Here is a 19,261-nt window from a genome sequence, read left to right as displayed (position 1 = left end):
TATAGAAGAAACTGTTAATTCCATTTCTTCTCTTATGGTTTACTTTTCAAAACTTAGTAAATATACATATTTTCCACTGATGTATGTAATTAACATTATTTCAAGATATACGAAAGCTGTTATATGTTGTGATTAAATTTAAAACAAGTTTCTTAAAGTAGTACGTGCACCAAAATAAGTTTATATCATCCAATTTGTTGGTATAAATAATCTCGTATGCGTAGAGTCTTATCATTTACTTTTAATTTGACATAACATGGCAACAATTTTCGTAATATGCTTAATCAATTTTACACCAAAATTAGACTTTAATTCAAAGTATTATTTATCAGTTATACGAATGGGCTCTACCTATATTTACCATAACATATCGTCGTCCTTTTCCTTACTATGAGTCATAATATTTTCGTCTCGGTTCTAACGCCCTATTTACAACCGTACTGAGTATAAACAATTTCTTCAACGGTCGCGTAGCTGCGTAATTTTTAAGGTTATGCTAGTATTAATTCAGCCGTTGGTGGAGACGAACGTGTTGACGGGTGTCACTATCGCGTGCATCGGTTCCGTAGGATCGATACGCGTAAAGTTGAGTGCATCTGTGCTTCGAACGAAGTTTGAACCGAGAAATTAATACGATATTGAACATATCGGAATGACAGTGGATCCCAGAGAAAAGTTAATCGTTGTATTGGATTTCATCACAGTGTTAAATATTTGTTTGGTATGTTATTATTATATATATAAACTTACTATTGGAATATTATTTAAATGAACTGTCTCAAATACCATAGTATTGTTTTTATCGATTTTGTTAAACTATTAACTTAATTATAAATTTCAATTTGAATGTAACGGCTATTTTCAAATCACAATCTCGTTGAGAAATATTTGTTTTAATTTAAAACAAAATTAACAAATAATGTTTATCTATATAAATTCATACTTATTGCTAATGCATACATTATGAGTTAAAATACTTAATCTCAATACTTTACAATTATACATACTTCTTTATGTATGAAATACTTTAATACATAGTGCGTTGTACATATTCGATTCATTCTCAATCAATGAAATTTAACGTACTCTTCAGTCAGCTGGAAAACTGATACGTAAATGTTTTAAAAAACATGTCTAGCGAAAGTGCATAGCATTGGGGTAATTCGTCCCCTTATAACTTGGCCCCTCACAGTCTCCACACTCCGGTAGACAATTGTACCAAAATTCCGTCTGCACCTACTGTTCTCTTATTACAATAATATAAAGGATATAATCCTTTGTACTGGGCCATGGAAGTATCAGTCAGCTCGCAGTGTATTCATCCAACACCCTCAGTTTATTACCTATACAGCATGCATATTGCGGTACCTATTGTAACACACATCAATCCATTAGACGATCAATGCATAGTATTGTTATAACACCCTTTGTTGTGCAAATGATGTCTTGCGGATTACCTAACCACTTACCTAACAAACATAATATTACAGTATTTTATCTGCTATGATAAATTAAAGACAGTTTGAATCTTCTGATTATGTTTATGATAATTTAATTGAGACCGATTTCGGTAGCTAATCTCGTTTAAGATGAAACAACTGTGCATACGTTAGTTCATAAGTATGCGTGCAATATTTTGATTTGAAACATACGAGTAGGTGCACTTTCAATTCATTCACATTTAAAATCGGACGGAAACTAACACGACTGGCAAAGTTTCTGCCAGTCTTTAAATACTATTCGAGGTATGGAGCTGTAAGCATTGCCAATTTCCATTCCAGGCATTTAGTACCAACATAGAAGCTCTTTCTGAGAAATAAATTTAGTAACTTTTTATTGACCCTACCCGGGTTTTGTAATCAGAACCTCGAGGTCTGTAACCACTATAACCTAGCCACTAGACCATCGAGGCTGTCGTAGATCGTAAAATATCGTTTTTAATTAAATTTAAATATGAGTCATTTTCATATCCTTGCTTATAATTTAACATAATATGTTCCTTATTGAAAAGAAGGCGTTAGGTCATTACCACAACACATAAACAAGATCCACCAATTATGGCAATGTGTGGGTTTAGCTATTAACAAATGTTTCTGTTATTGAGCAGATTTGAATACAACCAGACAACGCTTTATTCAGTAGGTATATCTAATTATCTATGGCCCTATTATTTGCACATTAAACATATAGCGACTAAATTAAAGTTGTTCCGTGATCCAACACCAAAAACTGTTCCGTGAATTAAAAAGTCATGACATTTTGAATATATGTACACCTCTATACAAGTAAAAATAGTTTTATTTTTTTGCGAGTTGTATTATTTAATAGTAAGTAAGTACATAAGTATGATAATTTAGTTAAAATGTTTCTAAAAGGAGCCGGACAAAATTCATTCGCCTAAATTATTTTTCTGTTATTTTCTTGTATCGTCGTTTAATATTTTGATAAATTACAATTGCATGTATTAATAAAAGAATTATTTTAATAAAAGAAAAACCTGACCTAGGCATATTTTATGAATATAAAAAGGCAGACTAGTGTTGCTAGGCGCAATAAGTAAGCAAACTAATTGAAGCTCAACAAGAAAAAATATTTGTTAAAGTAACTTAAACATCTGTTTTCACGTAACGGCGTTACTTATAAACGTTATTTTGAGGGTGTTTAGTTAAACAACAATTCCTCTATTTCTAGAAGAAGATACATTTACATGTTGATACCATGATATATATATTCCAAATGACATTTAAACTTTTAGTTATATCATTTTGTAGTAAACTTAATATATTCATATACCTACTCTTTTCCAACCACTAGAGGAGATAAACCAAATAAACAACAATTGACAGTAATTTGAGGCAATATCATTGGTCGAGAGCTTCATTAATCTATGATATTCACTATGGATTTGCGCAATAATAGCGTTTTGAACGTCGACGAAACTGTTATATATCTATAAAATTAAAATGGATATAAGTAGGTAAGTGTAATAGTATTTTATACTAACAATATTAATGATAAACTCTTAGTAGTGAACAGTTTAGCTGACTTATTAGGAAATCGAATGAAATACGTAAATCTAAGGTTTGTTTATCTTTATTCCTACTTCGATTGGAATAGGCTATATATAAGTATTTTGATCATTGGAAAATTGCAAATGCAAATTATAATGACATTGTTTTGTTTTTCATTTGTCAAATGTCAATGTCTTCAAATTATTATTCGTAAATCGCATGTTCCGTAGTCGTCATATTTACTGAGTTTAAAAGTATTTATCCGTGTGTATATTTTTCCTTACACTTGGCATGTTTTAAACGAAATTATTATTATTTAATACAATGCTTCATCATAAGGTATAGAATTATTTAAAGGAAGTATGTATTATAATCGTTCTATCTGCATCAAGACCACCATCATTTTATCTGTTACGAAATAAAATAATTGAAAAAAAGATTATATGTGATCTGTTTTAGACTCGCTGATGACATAACTTAATAAATATCGAAAATTTGATGTTGGGTTCAGCTTTATTCCAAATCAGCGAAGTCCTTGATCTATAACAACCAAGATAACATTTGACGTGTATCTACATTCTGCAACCTTTCACGTTATTACAAGTCACGACACTCAACACTAAAAGACTGCACTAATATCCAGTTTATAGCAATACAGTTATTATTGTAAAATTTAAAGTTATAATATTGCCACATACCAAAAATAAACTTGATTATATTTTTTAAATTCATAGAAAGAGGATAACATAATATTACTTATATAATAATTAAATGTACGCCCCCCGAAGATTTACGTTCTTTTAGCTTAGGCCAACTAAAACATTGGCTAAAGTGCCGAGCATTCTGTCTAATTTTCTAATAATTAAAAAGTTATTGACTCTTGAGATATCAACTTTGGGGGCAAGTGTTTTTGGCCTATTTTACCTTAATTAATCTCAAATTATAATACAAAAGTATGATTGATTTGTGTGATTTGAAGTGCGATACGACGCGTCTATTTGTTAAATACGTCAAAAGTGCTGTCACTTTAATTACCAATTTCTGTAATTAATTATGTTTCCTTTAAGCCAGCTAAATCTTAATTTTTAGGTAGTTCTGCTCAATTCTAAAAAAGAAGAATTCTTTTTCTTAATAAGAACCGCATCGCGAAACTTCCCACAAACTGGACATTTCATTTCATTTATTTCTTGAGGGTCGCGAACAATTATTTACTTATTTGATGTCTTTCTTGCACTAAATTTTAGTTGACTATTTGAAGGACAAGTTAATTGTCATTTTTCTTACAAAAAAGTTTGAGTCGCAATAATAGATTTAACTATTTTCTTATCCTTTTTGTTCATTGAACATTTTCTGAATACTTATTGATTAAATCTCAAATCCTTAACAAGCATAAAATAAATATATCGAAATTAATAATAAAAATCTACGTGGTCTTCATAAATTTAATTTTTCGTATTCTGTGCTATCTTTGTCAATAATATTTAAGTGATGTAGTTAAATTGACTTTAAACAACAGATATTGGCGTTAAAAACTGTAACACAGTGTATAGATCTATTCACCGACGAAGGTGCGCCCCTCCACGCTTAAGTATCGGCGTGCTTTGGAGTGACGCTCGTACCTACAAGCTGCCTTAGTGTGCGTGAGACTAAGAATAGACAAAAAAAAACAAATTGGATTATATTATTTGTTAATGCAAGACGAAAAATTATCGTGGGCGCGCCTTTTAGAGTGAACAGATCTTAAAAAAAAAAAAACATTTATAATCATTACAATTTTTTTGCTATATAACCTTAATTTTCGTAAATAAATAAAAAATAATACATTTCCATACAAAGCCACAGGCGTTAGCCATCTTAACATAATATTATATGTTTATATTTATTGTACCTACTAACAAGAATTCAAGGCTCATGGTATGTTTGTATAATATGTTGCCATGTCTTAGTGTTACTTATTTATAAATTCACTTTGATTATTCATAAAGGTTATAAAGAACTGCTTAGCAAGCTTAAGATTCAAGCCTGATTAATATCATATAAATCTGTAATTCTGACTTGATTCTTACATTATTGATACTCAAACAATCCTTCACATCTCAATTTTTACATCAAAATAAACTTTTAGACAAGTTGTAAAACTTATTTTTAAATTAACTCATATTTTTTTAAATTTTTAAATAATAACATTTTGAAAGTCTCAAAAGCATGCGCAAAAAAATATATTACGAAGGATTGATAAAATTACCCAATACAACTAAAAACTAGAGTAAAGAAAAAAATAAAACGTGGAAGATACCAATTAACAACTATATTTAATATAATTGAAATTCATTGTCTTTAGATAAAAAAGATAGATACAAGTACATTGTAATATACGAGAAAACTAATATGTTAGGTCTCCCACGTCCGATAATGAAGCCCGCATGCGGACAATGGTTTCTTTATGTATCGAGATATATAAGAGGACGGTCAACGACAGTACTGAATAGATGAAGAATTCCTGAACCGGCACTCGACAAAGCTGTTCTTTGTAAAGATTTTTTGAGCCGTAGACACCACGTTGACAAGTAATTTATTTAATATTTATTCGACACATTATTTTATTTCGTTTATTTTGCGTACGGTTCTATCATTATTTTATTTTTATGTATTATATGTATGTATATGTTATAATTTATATAAAACTATAATCAACCTGACCTGATCCCGAAAATGAGGATCCTAGAGCTACATTAACACGCCATTTCACCGAAGACCTGCCAGAAGTCAGTATTGGCGAAATTGAGATTGCTCTTAAACAGCTTAAAAATGGAAAAGCCCCTGGAGAGGACGGCGTTACAACAGAGCTATTGAAAGCAGGAGGTAAACCCGTACTGAGGGAGCTCCAGAAGCTTTATAACTCTGTCCTCTTCGAAGGGAGAACTCCGGAGGCGTGGAGTAGGAGTGTGGTCGTCCTGTTCTTCAAAAAGGGAGACAAGACCCTGCTGAAGAACTATCGACCCATATCCCTAATGAGCCACATCTATAAGCTGTTTTCAAGAGTGATCACGAACCGTCTTGCGCGAAGATTCGACGAATTCCAACCCCCGGAACAGGCCGGATTTCGGAGCGGATACGGCACCATAGACCACATCCACACAGTGCGGCAGATTATACAGAAGTCCCATGAGTATAATCGGCCCCTGTGTCTTGCATTCGTGGACTATGAGAAGGCGTTTGATTCGGTTGAAATCTGGGCTGTTCTGGAGTCCCTGCAGCGTTGCCAAGTTGATTGGCGATACATCCAAGTGATGAGATGTCTCTACAAGGCCGCCACCATGTCCGTCCAAGTACAGAGTCGTCAAACGAATCCCATACCATTGCATCGAGGAGTGAGACAAGGGGACGTTATTTCCCCCAAATTGTTCACTAATGCAATGGAGGACATGTTCAAGACGCTAAACTGGAAAGGGCGTGGCATCAACATCAATGGCGAGTACATCTCTCACTTGAGATTCGCAGACGACATCGTCATCATGGCAGAAACGCTGCAGGACCTGCAACAGATGCTGAATGAGCTGGCTGATTCTTCTATGCGCATCGGCCTACGGATGAACTTGGATAAAACCAAGGTCATGTTCAATGAACATGTTCTACCGGAACCGATTGCGATACACGGTACCGTCCTCGAAGTTGTTCAAAAATATGTCTACCTCGGGCAGACATTGCGATTAGGTAGAAACAACTTTGAGGATGAGTTGAATAGAAGAATTCAGCTAGGTTGGGCAGCATTTGGGAAGCTACGACGAATCTTCACATCGTCGATCCCACAGTGCCTTAAGACGAAAGTCTTCAACCAGTGCGTCCTACCCGTCATGACATACGGAGCCGAAACGTGGACACTCACGACAAAGCTGGTCCACCGGGTTAAAGTCGCTCAGCGTGCTATGGAAAGGGCTATGCTCGGAGTATCTCTGAGGGATCGCATCAGAAATGAGGTGATCCGTCAGAGAACCAAGGTCATCGACATAGCCCACCGGATTAGTAAGCTGAAGTGGCAGTGGGCTGGCCATATTTGTCGTAGAACCGATAACCGTTGGGGAAAACGTGTTCTAGAGTGGAGACCGCGTCTCGGCAAACGTAGTGTAGGACGTCCTCAGGCACGGTGGAGTGACGATTTGCGCAAGACGGCTGGCAGGAGCTGGATGCGAGTTGCCGAAGAAAGACCACAGTGGCGTGCATTTGGAGAGGCCTATGTCCAGCAGTGGACGAATGCGGGCTGATGTGTATAATCAACCTCGTATATAGAAAATAACCATTAAACATAAACTAATATGTTTGTTTATAATTAAAATCACAATAAAATACCAACGGCGCAAATCAGTCAGAAATAGACTGCTGTAATAATAACTAGAAAGTTAGTTCTCGATATTACTTTCCTTTGCTTATTGATTGACAGATATTACAAAAGAAGTTTTTATATTTCAAATAAAATCATTTGTATACTGTGCTATTTGCAATAATTAAATGGAGGTTTTTCTTTTTACATATAAGAAACTAATTTGAATTGAATCATATTATATAATAGTGACCTATGAAGTTGTATTTATATTTTAATACATTTTTATGAATGTGCTGTAACTAAGTTTCGAATTATTTAGTAATTCAATCATGTTTGTACGTTGCGACATCATCCAAAAAAAAACCTATTTTCAAACGGTTTTCAATTAAATTGTTTGTATATATAATATTTAAAAAAATTACTGAATATACTGAATAGTTTATTTCTCATTAATTAAATTCTTAAACATTTATCAAGAGAAAGTACGCAAACATTATACAGATACTATCTGATTTTCTAAGGGCTTTATAAAGCATACGAGATATGCATCTGGTGGAATGAAAGCTCTTACCATTTAATTCATTCACTCGCAAATCCCAATAGCGACATGTCAAAGTCAAAGCTTGCCTACAGATGATTTCGAAATTAATATTTTAATTCTTCGTATTGGTTATTTTCCTATTTTTATACCTTAAGGCTAAATGTCGCTTTAGCGACAAGGCCCATTGAACATATTACTGGTCTATATTCTGTTTTTAAATTTCATTAGTCTGCAATAAAGTTCTGTGTAATTTTCCAGTAACATTCGAAATACTCACAATCTTCCTATTTTTCGTGATGCACTGTTTGTAAACGAATCAATGATGTTAGTAAAATACACGTACAATTTCGAAATAAAACATTGTTTTATATTAATCACAACGTATACAGTTCAAACGTTGATTAAACGCACCGCATTCATAGTCGTATGCTTTATACTATCTGTTCCAATGAAGACCCTTACATCATTGTTTAAATAGTTACCCAACATAGTCTATATACGCCTCGATTTTCAATTTACACACGCACTTTATTTAAAAAATACAGTATATATATTTCTCAGTATGATTTGTTTTTGTGATATTGTTTACTTTGACTTACAGAATTTAAATTATTATAAAGAAAACTAAATTAAATGTGGACTAATAAAATTTCAGATATCTATTAATCTAATTTCACATATAAGTATAACTTTATATAGTTTTATTTGAATGGTAAGTAGATACTACAAAAATACTCAAATATTGTTACACAGTGTAAGCTGGATAACTGGGATCTCAGGGGCCCTAGGATTTTTCATTACTAAAAGAGGTTTTTTATTCACCCAGTCTCCCAAATGAAACTTACGATCTAAAAAAGTCAATGCTATAGCAAGCAACTGACTAAACAAATCCTGGCAAATATAACTTTTATGTAATGTCGTCTATAAAAGAAGAGCAGAACAAATAAATACACAAGAAATTCAAATATTTGTAGTCAAACGAATCGCAACCTCTCCAGACAAATATTCAAAATAATAAAGCTACAAAGTGCCAATTATTTTGAGATAAATAAATGTGACCATTGAAATCTCATTTAGAAAAGTTTAATTATACCCAGTAACTATTTCCATTCCAAAGTGTCGGGACCTCAGTTAAATGATCACTACTGGGTTTTATCTGGCCCTGTGGTGGGCTTCTTAATCAGGTTACATTCGATTTTGCCACCACTGTGTTTATTACATAAAGTACTATTCTTGGTATACTATTTCAGTAACTTTAAACACAATAGCATCGTACTTTCTTATTAAAAAATAAATGTTGGTATAACTAGAACAAACGATTTCACCTGAGAAAAAATTAATAAAGGTGACTGAACAACATAATGGCAAGAACAAACCATCATTTCTCAGATACGTTGAATGAGATCTAGAACATCGGTGATGAAAAGATGCTATACAGCATTGCGTGTACTTTAACTGCACATTGTGGATTTATCAGTGAGATTATTGTTTATCTAGACAAATATTAAAAATTCGAAATCGATTCTGTCTTTCTGTTGCTTACTCACGGCCAAACTACTAAAATAAATTTGATGACGTTTGGTAGAAGCAAGCTTGAACTGCAAGGGCATAGGAGCTACTTTTTTATGCCTAACACCTAAAACGCGAGCGAAGTCGCATGCGAAAACTAGTCTCAAATAACCTAATGCGTACCTGTTTACATAAAAGCGTGTATTTATGGGTAACAAAATAATAGCGATGAATCTGAGATAGTATAAGTCAAAGCTAAGAAAAATTACCTAATGTGCGATCGCTGCGAGTTTGCTGTGACAATTGTACCGTGTTCGTCCTACTTACGCTAAGAAAACATATAACACTATGAAAGAAGGTAGAAATAATTAGTAGCTATATCTCGCTTCGTTCTAAAAGACCTACAAATGTTGACATTCATTAAGTTTAGTTTCAATAGTATATTCAAATAAACTTTTTACTCAGACAAAACATATCACATAAGTATTATTTTCTTGGTTATATTTTAAGAGGTTTGTTTTTTTATTTTTTGCGTATTTGTGCAAAAAATACTAATCGGATTGATATGGCACTTTCACATTATAATAGGTATATATTTTACAGAAGACCTTATAATACTATATATATGTACATATCATATGCTTTAGTACATTGTTTGACTCGTTGATTTTTATAATATTGTAGCTTTCCTTCACTTCACTTATCACTTGTTTGTTTGTTCGCAATTTTTTCAGTGAAATGCTTGATATTCACAAAAAAATTGATAAGGCTAACACATGTTTGTTGGAGATTATTTCACCATGCCGCTACTGGGTGTGTTAGATCAACCCGAATGATATCTGTAACATTAAATACCGATTAATAAAAATGAATTACTACTATGAACTCCATGGCCCAGTGATCTTATCAAAATTGAAAGCAAGCGTATCTGAATTTTCATTTGCTTAATATTTTGTTTATAACCCAATACGAGCTGCGCGGTGAAGCCAAACATCGTGAGGAACCCTCCACGTGCTTTGCAGCGTGTTGAAATAAGCGTTAAACCTCCTCTCAAGGGGAGTAGACCAAGCCCAGCAATGTAATATTTATAAGCTGGTGCATTAAATTTATATACAAATAAAAGTGTGAATCTTTCGAATGTGTCTACACAAACAATACTAAACTTGGGCCACATTCCACAGGCCCTGTTGTACCACTATCGCCCTCGTAGCTACGCATAAATCTCAGTTTCGTTAATAAGTGTGGGCGCTGTATAGACACGAACCCGTTACACGCAACATAAATACTTATTTAACTTTACTATTATCAAATGTCTTAATATTCAGCATTTACTTGGTATTTTAACGCCGTGGCTGTAGGTAACAAAAACGCATGACAAATATTATTGTGGTTTGTGATATACTCATTGTGTTCGTAATTGTAAGCTTAATGAATGTCATCAGCAAGATTTGTAATGACCACACTTTGTGGTTACGATTAAATAATTTTAAATAATGTTATTTATTCGTGCACGATATTGTTGTGCTTTTAACCGACTCTCGGGCATTCTCATCTTAATCGGAGCTCTCTGCGCAGGCTAGGATTTTCTCCATAAATGTGTGTGCAAACACAAGTACAATATCTATTTCCGCAATCTTATATTGTGATTGGAATTCGAAACGACTGGAATAATTCAGGCATAAGGCCTAGGGATTAATTTGCTACCCGAGGCACGACAGTACTAACCCTTCCAACTTCCATAACCAACAGCTTCGTTGGTACGCTACTGAGATTATCTGGGTTTGAATCTAGACATCGGGACCATAGGATCTTCAGCCTAGTTACTATACCAGTGAGGTAGTCAGCAAAAATATGTTTTTACAAAATGGGTCCAGTTTTCAAAAAGTTCATATTCCGAAGTTTTAGTTATCATCTTTATGCAATAACAAAGTAGGTGCACTAATAATGATGATTAAAAGTTTTTAACACCTGCGAACGCCCTTCTGGGCATTGTTAATTAGCTCACAAATAACGGAAGCCCTGTTCTCTTAACTAATTCACACATTTTATTATGGGAAATGAGGTAAACGAACCTCATTTAGAGCTGATCTAAATATGGTAATATTAATTACTGTAAATCATCAATCAAGTATAAATATATTATATAAAAATTTTATAAAGACGAATTTAATGGCGTTAGAAATATTATAAGTTTTTTGACCTTACATCGTAAAATGTTGAATACTAGATGTTGGCTTAGTAGCCACAGTATAAGATATCCAATCGATGTGATCAAATACAGATGTTACAAATTCAACATTCAACACATCTGGCGGTCGTGTTGAGGTTCTTTCAAAAACTAAACTACTACTGCTTTTGTAAAACAACAATTTCTTATAAATAGGTTTGTTGGGATTTGGACTTAGTGTTTATTTTATCTGACATTATTGTCAGATTTGTGACAGTGCTTTCACAAAGTAAGATGCAAGCAATATTAAAAAGACCACATTGAGTAAATAAAATGAAAATCATAAAATGGACTAGACGTTAACAAAGATCACATGTATAAAATGCTAGTGACTCAAAATTAAAAATTTGTTAAATAAAACGATGGACTCTGAAAAAAAAGGTAGAAACATTTATTTAAAAAGAACAATTCTAGACAAATATCAATACCTAGTATCATTTTAATTCTTCATTTAGACTAGCGGGAAATGCTAGACTTGCATAAACTGTTGGCCGGAAGAGCAGTGACCACCGACGGCCGAATTCGGCTCACAACGGTACCGACCGGCGCAAATTAACAATGCTTTCAGACCGGCTACTCTGATTCTTGCTTTAATATCATAGAAACACAATCTAATATTTATCACCATTACACTGATAGACAACAGCAATATACTTTAAACATTTGCGAAGTATATTATTATTACAAAAAAGTTTAAACAGCTCTTATATTAGAAAAAATGCATAATTAATTGTTCGAAATCAAACGGCTTAACATAATTTTTATTTAATGTCGATAAATAGAGTATAACAAAATCAAAAAACAAGAAAAGAAAATAGATTTAATCGCAATCATTTTGTGGGAAGTATAATATTATTTGTACAGAACCAATGGTAGGCATTCCTTGCCACTAGCAATAAATCTTTCCTCCCTACTAAAATTCAACCGCAGGGCCATTGGATATTAAAGATCGCCCCTGTTTAGGTATAGCGGGAATTTAATTACACATCTGTATTTATTTCTCCCTGGTGACCACAGTTCTGTAACCAGTAATATTTTTTACGGTTGGTAACTCTTGCCATAGAATTAATATTAATCGGCGCCATTATCCTACATCCTAACGACATACTGTCCCACATTTGGTTCGTTACTGTCAATTTATTTCACTTGGGCCAATCAACCGAATTAAAATAATAATATTAAGAGCTAAATTTTAATGTTGAATATATTTTAACTTACATATACATATATCCGTTATTGTATTAGTAGATGTTACAGGTAATTTAATTATTGATAAAAGTATTTTTAGGCTCATTTTATTAGACATCTCTCATAGAATTTTTGAATATTAGAACTCATATAAATACTTTTTTTCCGGTATTTTAAGTTTCATTAGCACGTACGATTAACCCCGTTAAAAAAAACATGTATATTTAATATTTTTTAAAAACACTAAAATTTCTAATGCTCAAACAACTATCGCTTTAAAAGAGTAATAAAGCGTTCATTTAAAACATTCCGGACTTTATTTATTCCGAACACGCGATCCCTACCGCTCAAGGCCTAGTAAGATTCTTAATTTTCATGGCCAGATGTATAATAGTTATGTATAGGATAATGAACGTGTTCAGTATGGGGAGAACGCAGCCGTTTCTCGGCCGGATATCCGTAACGCACCGGCGGCGGCGCGGAATATTTGACGCACCGTCTGTGGAGATTCTATTTTACGATCATTTTGATTTTAAGAAAAAATAATATTCCAAGTTCTTCGTATACATAAAGACAAAGGCGACAATCTATAAGATAATCGTCATTAAACGAAATGAAAACCTGTATTGTAAAATTAAGGGAAATTACGATTGTTACGTAACTACAACATATTATTTATTCGAACCAACATCGTTGTCATGCAATGTTACGAAAAGCCAAAGTTCTGACCGACTAAGATATAAGGTACCCGATGATCTCCGGATGTTAGTTGTTTGCCCTACCTAAGCCCACGCCGAGTGGGTGTTATGGTGGTCAATCTCTATTTGGTCACTTAGCGAAGTAAACAAAAGCAGCTTATTTTAAAATTTATTACAATTACTATAAGAACTATATTAGGCTAAAGACATTAACAACGTTGTTTAGTACCACGACTGATTTGCTGAACTTAAACGTTTAAGGCATACATTTTTAAATTACTTTTGTGCTAACAATGGCTTAAAACACTTTATGTTGGTGATATTTTTTTTTTCAAAAAACCAACGAAACTTTCTTCATTCAAGTAAACTCTTATATACAGTTTAAATCTTCATTTTATAAGATTAATCAAAAGAACTGACGTTATCATTTCATAATGTAGATTTAACGTTCAAGTATTTTTAATTAACTTATTTAATATATAAAAGTATTAGGAAATGTTATTTAAGGGAAATTTATTTTTGTATTCATACGCCGAAGTACTTCACATTTAAAGCACATATCTAGAACTAACCCGGCAAACCACACTCGGCTAATAATAGGAACCCTTTCAACTCTTAAGTACCATTTGTTTATAATTATTCCTACAAGTGATACGACTGCTGTTTAGTTTAGTTATATAATAGAATTGATTTTCATCGATAATAAATACTTAAAATTAAGAAAATATAGTCTTAAAAAATTTCGCACCAAATTGTATGCTTCAGATATAACTTAACAATGTCCAGTACCATTAAAATTGAGATGAGACCATGCTGGTCACTCAACTGAACCGGACACAAATTGAATCATTAAAATATTTTCAGATAAAAATTTCGAACATAATACAATGTATTTCTAATAAAATCTGGAATACATTATGATTATTAATATTTCTTCACATTAATTTTTAAGTCATTTTGTGGTAGAGTTTTCTGCAAGCCCATCTGGGTAGGTACCACTTATCATATATTCTACTGATAAGCAGTAATACATTGCCAGTGTAACTACAGGCATAAGGGATCTCAGTTTCCAAAATGGCTAAAATTTTATTCGATGTCAATGTCTAAAGGCAGTGGTGACCACTTACCTTATGAACGTCAGCCTACCGATCGCTTAAAAAAAAACCAAATGACATGATGAGTTCAACTTATGCAGTCCTCTAGTTATATAGTTATTTCGGTTAAATATTGCAAAACAATTGGGTACTTCTATAACATAAAATTTTGTTATCAACGCGAAGTAACATTAAGAGATAAGCGAGGTGCTTAACCTTCTTTACATGTGCCTAGACGTCTGCTTATTTGTATTTTCCGATTATATTATTTATTTATATCGCTTTGTTCGGTTGTTCACTTTAAATAAATAATGAAAAAGTGGCATTTGTCTGTAATGACAATTGTAACTTGTATATAGTATACATATGTATAGTTATTATATAAAAATTAAGGATAAACCATTTTTTTATGTACTAAGCAGAATATATTTAGTATACAAAGTTTGTACGTATACCTTTCATTATTATTACAAATAAACGACCGTCAGCTAAGCTTAAATTTATTATATCACAATTGTGAAACAAATGATTAGGTAACAATAATATATTAATGATTAATATAGCTATTGATACTATTTCAGTAAACAATGGGAGCACCTGCGTGGGGGTCCCGCGGTGGCGACCGACCGCGGTTGCTGCGAATGACGCCCCTACGTCACAGTTTTGCTGCACCCGCCACGCCGCCCGCGCAACCGCCTCGTACACACGACTATGCATCTGATGCCGATACCAATAAAAAAGGTACTAACAAAACTGTGTAAATAACAAAAGTATGTAAATAATTCATTAACAAAATAAAATAATATCACTAATTTCTAAAATAAAGTCTTAAATTAAAATGCCAACAATAGCTATATCCGGCACTAAAAAGTTTGGATTAGTGCATACACTAATTAGCTCGGCACACTTGGCCTAGTAGAGTGGATTTTAACTGAAAATTTTTAAACCCGGGCAATTACCGGTAAAATTTCATGTGTTTATTTTAATCAATCGCCAAATTCTACGGTGGTAAAGTAAAATATCGTCACTCCTCACAATGTTGAGGTCTCCAGCATATGTCGGATGATGTTCTGACACATGGTTACTCCGCCAACATGCGTTGGAATGGTTGTGGGACATTTACGGATTATTAATTAATAATTATATTGTTAACTTAAAAATATAAATCTATATAAAAGTATCATGGCTTTTTCAAATTGTTGTCTATTAATTAAAAACGCCAAATTGTAATTCTAAGTTTAACAACAAAAGATTGATAGATTTAAGATTTAACATATGTATTATTCGTAGAACCATTGTTGACCTTAATTTATAATGGCCAAAACTTTTATTATGTTTAATTCTGTAGTATAATATTCAATTTGATGTCAGCGAAATTTAAAATCATATACCGGTTTAAGCACTGTTACCAAACACGTTAAATTTTAACATACAAAACATTTTTTCAGAAGAAAGCTGGAACGCAAATTTATCTCAGAGATGGAGAAAGTTAAGACGTCGATGTTCGCGATTGCGGCCCGGATCCGGTAATCGCGAGCCCAGCCCTGTACGATGTTCACCGTCGCCCCCGCGACCACCTCCACACTGCTCACCCGCACCGCCTTCAAAGCTGTCTTTCAGACATCGTGGTAAAGTATATACCACAGCATCTCTACGTGTGACTAGTGGGGCACCAGATTTACTTCGAGCGTTGGGAAAATTAGGTGGTGGATTACGAAGACGAGCTTTATCAGCTCACGATGTTCTTGCACCACCACCGCAGCAACCTTCGACTTTTTACGTTCCTAGTCCAAGCAATGGAAGAACACCATCTTCGCCATCGCCGCCTCGGCAAAGTGCCACATTAAATAGGCGATGCAGCTCTCCTAACGTTTACAGAACGAAAGATAGTCCTCGCGATCGAACACCTCTCATAAATCAAGATGATGAAAGTCGTGATGTTGTTGATTATAGTTATGGGTTAGAGCGTAAAAAAAAATCTAAAGAAATTAGAAGTAGACCATACAGTGAAAATGTTGAAGTAGAAAATATATACAGAAACGGCTTTAACCGATTGACATCAGAAACTGCAGATAGGGTTTGGGAAGAGCCCTACAGACTACCTCGCGTCCATGCGCGCCAAGAACCTATACAACAACTGCGTAAATCTGTAGCTGAGTTAAGAGTAAGCTCTACTCCTCGATCTGCTCGCCCCCCTCCTGCGCCACCTGGCTCGACTCCAAAAACTAATAAAAAACCACCTGCACCTGAACCACGTGATACCCACACTTTCGAGGTAAACAATTTAATTTCTTGTTTATTTTAGATATAACCATATTGTCACTTATTAAGGGGCCATTCATTTATTACGTAAGACTATTTTCGCTTGTTTTTGACGCCGTCCTCCCCTATTATAAGAAAAAATAAGAATAGGCGGACCCCTGCCCCCCTCTTTAATATTTATTACGTAACACTCTAAAGGAAAAAATGAATACACGTTTGATTTACTTTAATTTATGTTTCAAAGAATCAATTTTATGATTTTTTTATTCGTAATTTCAAAGGTACTAATCATCTTTATTTTTTTGATCGGCCCGTTGCCACGGAAATAAAAATATAGTTTTATACCTATACGCACCCGAGCGAACCTCGACAATCGAACCTTTTTCAAATAATTTTAACTTTTTGCATTTTTTTTATCTTACGTAAGAACTATCGAGACTCCTTCCCACCCCCTTGTAAGAATACATAAGACATGGTCGAGCCCCCTCCCCTCCTAAATCGTCTTACGTAATAAATTAATGGCTCCTAAGAGATACTTTCAATAGCTTTTTAAGTGTAGTGACCAACATTACAATGATCAAATCAAATCAAATTCCTTTATTCAATATACAAATAGCATTTCACTTACTTATTGATTGTTAAATTAAACACTACCACCGGTTCGGAAAAGAAAATACCCTGACCTGAAAAGAACCGTTGAAAAACTCTTAATAATTTATTATAAATGTTATTATATTAACAAAACCATTGATTAATTCTTTCTGATGTCATTATGTTTAATTCCAGGTACGTTTTACTAAATCAGCCGGAGGCAAAGGACTTGGCTTTAGTATTGTCGGCGGACGTGATTCTCCGCGAGGAGACATGGGTATCTTCGTCAAAACTATTTTCAATAATGGACAAGCAGCAGAATCTGGATTACTTCGTGAAGGTACATTTCATTTACTTTTATATACCTACTACTTTAAACGTTAACCTAAACTTTCAAAGTTTACAGCATAAAATCAACCATTAGATCAACCGACATCAAACGAGCAATATTCATAATTTAGGTCATATTTATACCTATTTTATAAATAACTAACTACAGCTCTTTGAAGGGATTAAAACTAAAGTTCCCTTGTGTGGATATACTTTCTAAACGAAAAGTTACTGTACATACGTTTGATCGATATACTAAAAGTTTTTTTTTGTTATAAATAAAAATTGTAAGATTATTTACGTTACAAAATACGTTTTAATTGTACTTACATTTTAACGGTACTATAGACACTAATGTTCCCTTGCAACGGTTTAATAACAGCTGTGCGCAATAAAAAATGACTTCTATTCACCTGCGACATGCAATGCTCTTGTTTAAAGGTTACATAATTCTCGGTACTTGAAAATAGCTTAGCTTAATAAAAAATACAATTATGTAGTTGCAGAATATATTTTTTTGTATAAATTAAAAATTGTAATAAAGATTCTTAAAGTTTCTAAACGACTCATTGTCGCTCGAGAATAGTTATATATAATTATTAAAATTATTGATAAATTCATTTTACATTGTTGTAATACAATTATTTAAGATTTAAACTGGCATCGTCTATTAAATTAATGACGAACAAATGATGACATCTTAGACCCCGTGGTTATGGTGCATTGCTGATGTGACAAGTGGTTTATATTTATTATTAATTTAGCATCCATGGACCAAGTTGACCACATATTGTCATCTGGTCCATTCGCTCGTCTTCCTTAAATAAACTAATGACAAATATTGTACATTTCAGGAGATGAAATATTGTCAGTGAATGGGCGAGGCACAGCTGGTTTGACACATAGTGAAGCAATCAGACTCTTTAAAGATGTGCGTGCTGGTCCTGTAATCCTGCGGGTAACAAGACGGGCGCCCGCGCGCTGACTGCCTTGCGCCTGTTGCGGTGATCCGCTTCAGGCGCAAACTAACGTCTCATCCTACTCCACTTTGTAAATAATTACTGTGTATTTTATATTGTAAAATAATGTGATGCCCGATGCTTAAGCAGACTTTTGACTTTAGTAAATTGTTATTTGCATTGTAAACTTAAGTATTTCTTGTAGTTAACATAAATTCATTAACTTAATCCAAAGATGGATACTAAAAAGTTTACATGACAACATGCAAGACCAAACGTCTACACTATTCCTAGGTTTGTAATATTATGCACTTTTTGCTTAAGAACATTATTTAAAAATAGAATGCTTTTAATTTTTATTATTGCTGTCACAAAAGCACATTTTATTATATTTAATATATATGTAATTATTAAAGAAGACAAAAATATTAGTCTGTGATAATATGATTCATGACGAAAGTTAAAATTCACTGGCTACTAACTAGCTTTTATTTATTCTATTTTTAAAATTTCTGTAAGAATGTAAAAAA

The 19,261-nt window shown here is 33.3% G+C and overlaps 1 protein-coding gene across 1 annotated transcript; it reads left to right on the top strand.

Moving 5' to 3' along the window:
• Nucleotides 1-491: 491 nt before the first annotated feature.
• Nucleotides 492-18,880, top strand: LOC113398961 (serine/arginine repetitive matrix protein 1-like). The gene is made up of 5 exons (XM_026637927.2): nucleotides 492-721; nucleotides 15,171-15,330; nucleotides 16,038-16,864; nucleotides 17,638-17,782; nucleotides 18,627-18,880. Exons 2-5 carry the CDS (start codon nucleotides 15,177-15,179, stop codon nucleotides 18,755-18,757), a joined length of 1,257 nt encoding a protein of 418 aa, XP_026493712.2. The 5' UTR covers nucleotides 492-721; nucleotides 15,171-15,176; the 3' UTR covers nucleotides 18,758-18,880.
• Nucleotides 18,881-19,261: the final 381 nt, after the last annotated feature.

This window comes from Vanessa tameamea, chromosome 2 (genome assembly GCF_037043105.1).
Source record: "Vanessa tameamea isolate UH-Manoa-2023 chromosome 2, ilVanTame1 primary haplotype, whole genome shotgun sequence".
Taxonomy (NCBI): domain Eukaryota; kingdom Metazoa; phylum Arthropoda; class Insecta; order Lepidoptera; family Nymphalidae; genus Vanessa; species Vanessa tameamea.
This window is presented reverse-complemented; position numbering and strand designations above follow the sequence as displayed.

Bases quoted from the DNA above. Each gene is read 5' to 3' on its own strand.
- LOC113398961 (XM_026637927.2), top strand. From the start codon at position 15,177: ATGGGAGCACCTGCGTGGGGGTCCCGCGGTGGCGACCGACCGCGGTTG. The intron at 15,331-16,037 runs GTACTAACAAAA...ACATTTTTTCAG, and splicing joins TGCCGATACCAATAAAAAAG to AAGAAAGCTGGAACGCAAAT. The intron at 17,783-18,626 runs GTACATTTCATT...TGTACATTTCAG, and splicing joins ATCTGGATTACTTCGTGAAG to GAGATGAAATATTGTCAGTG.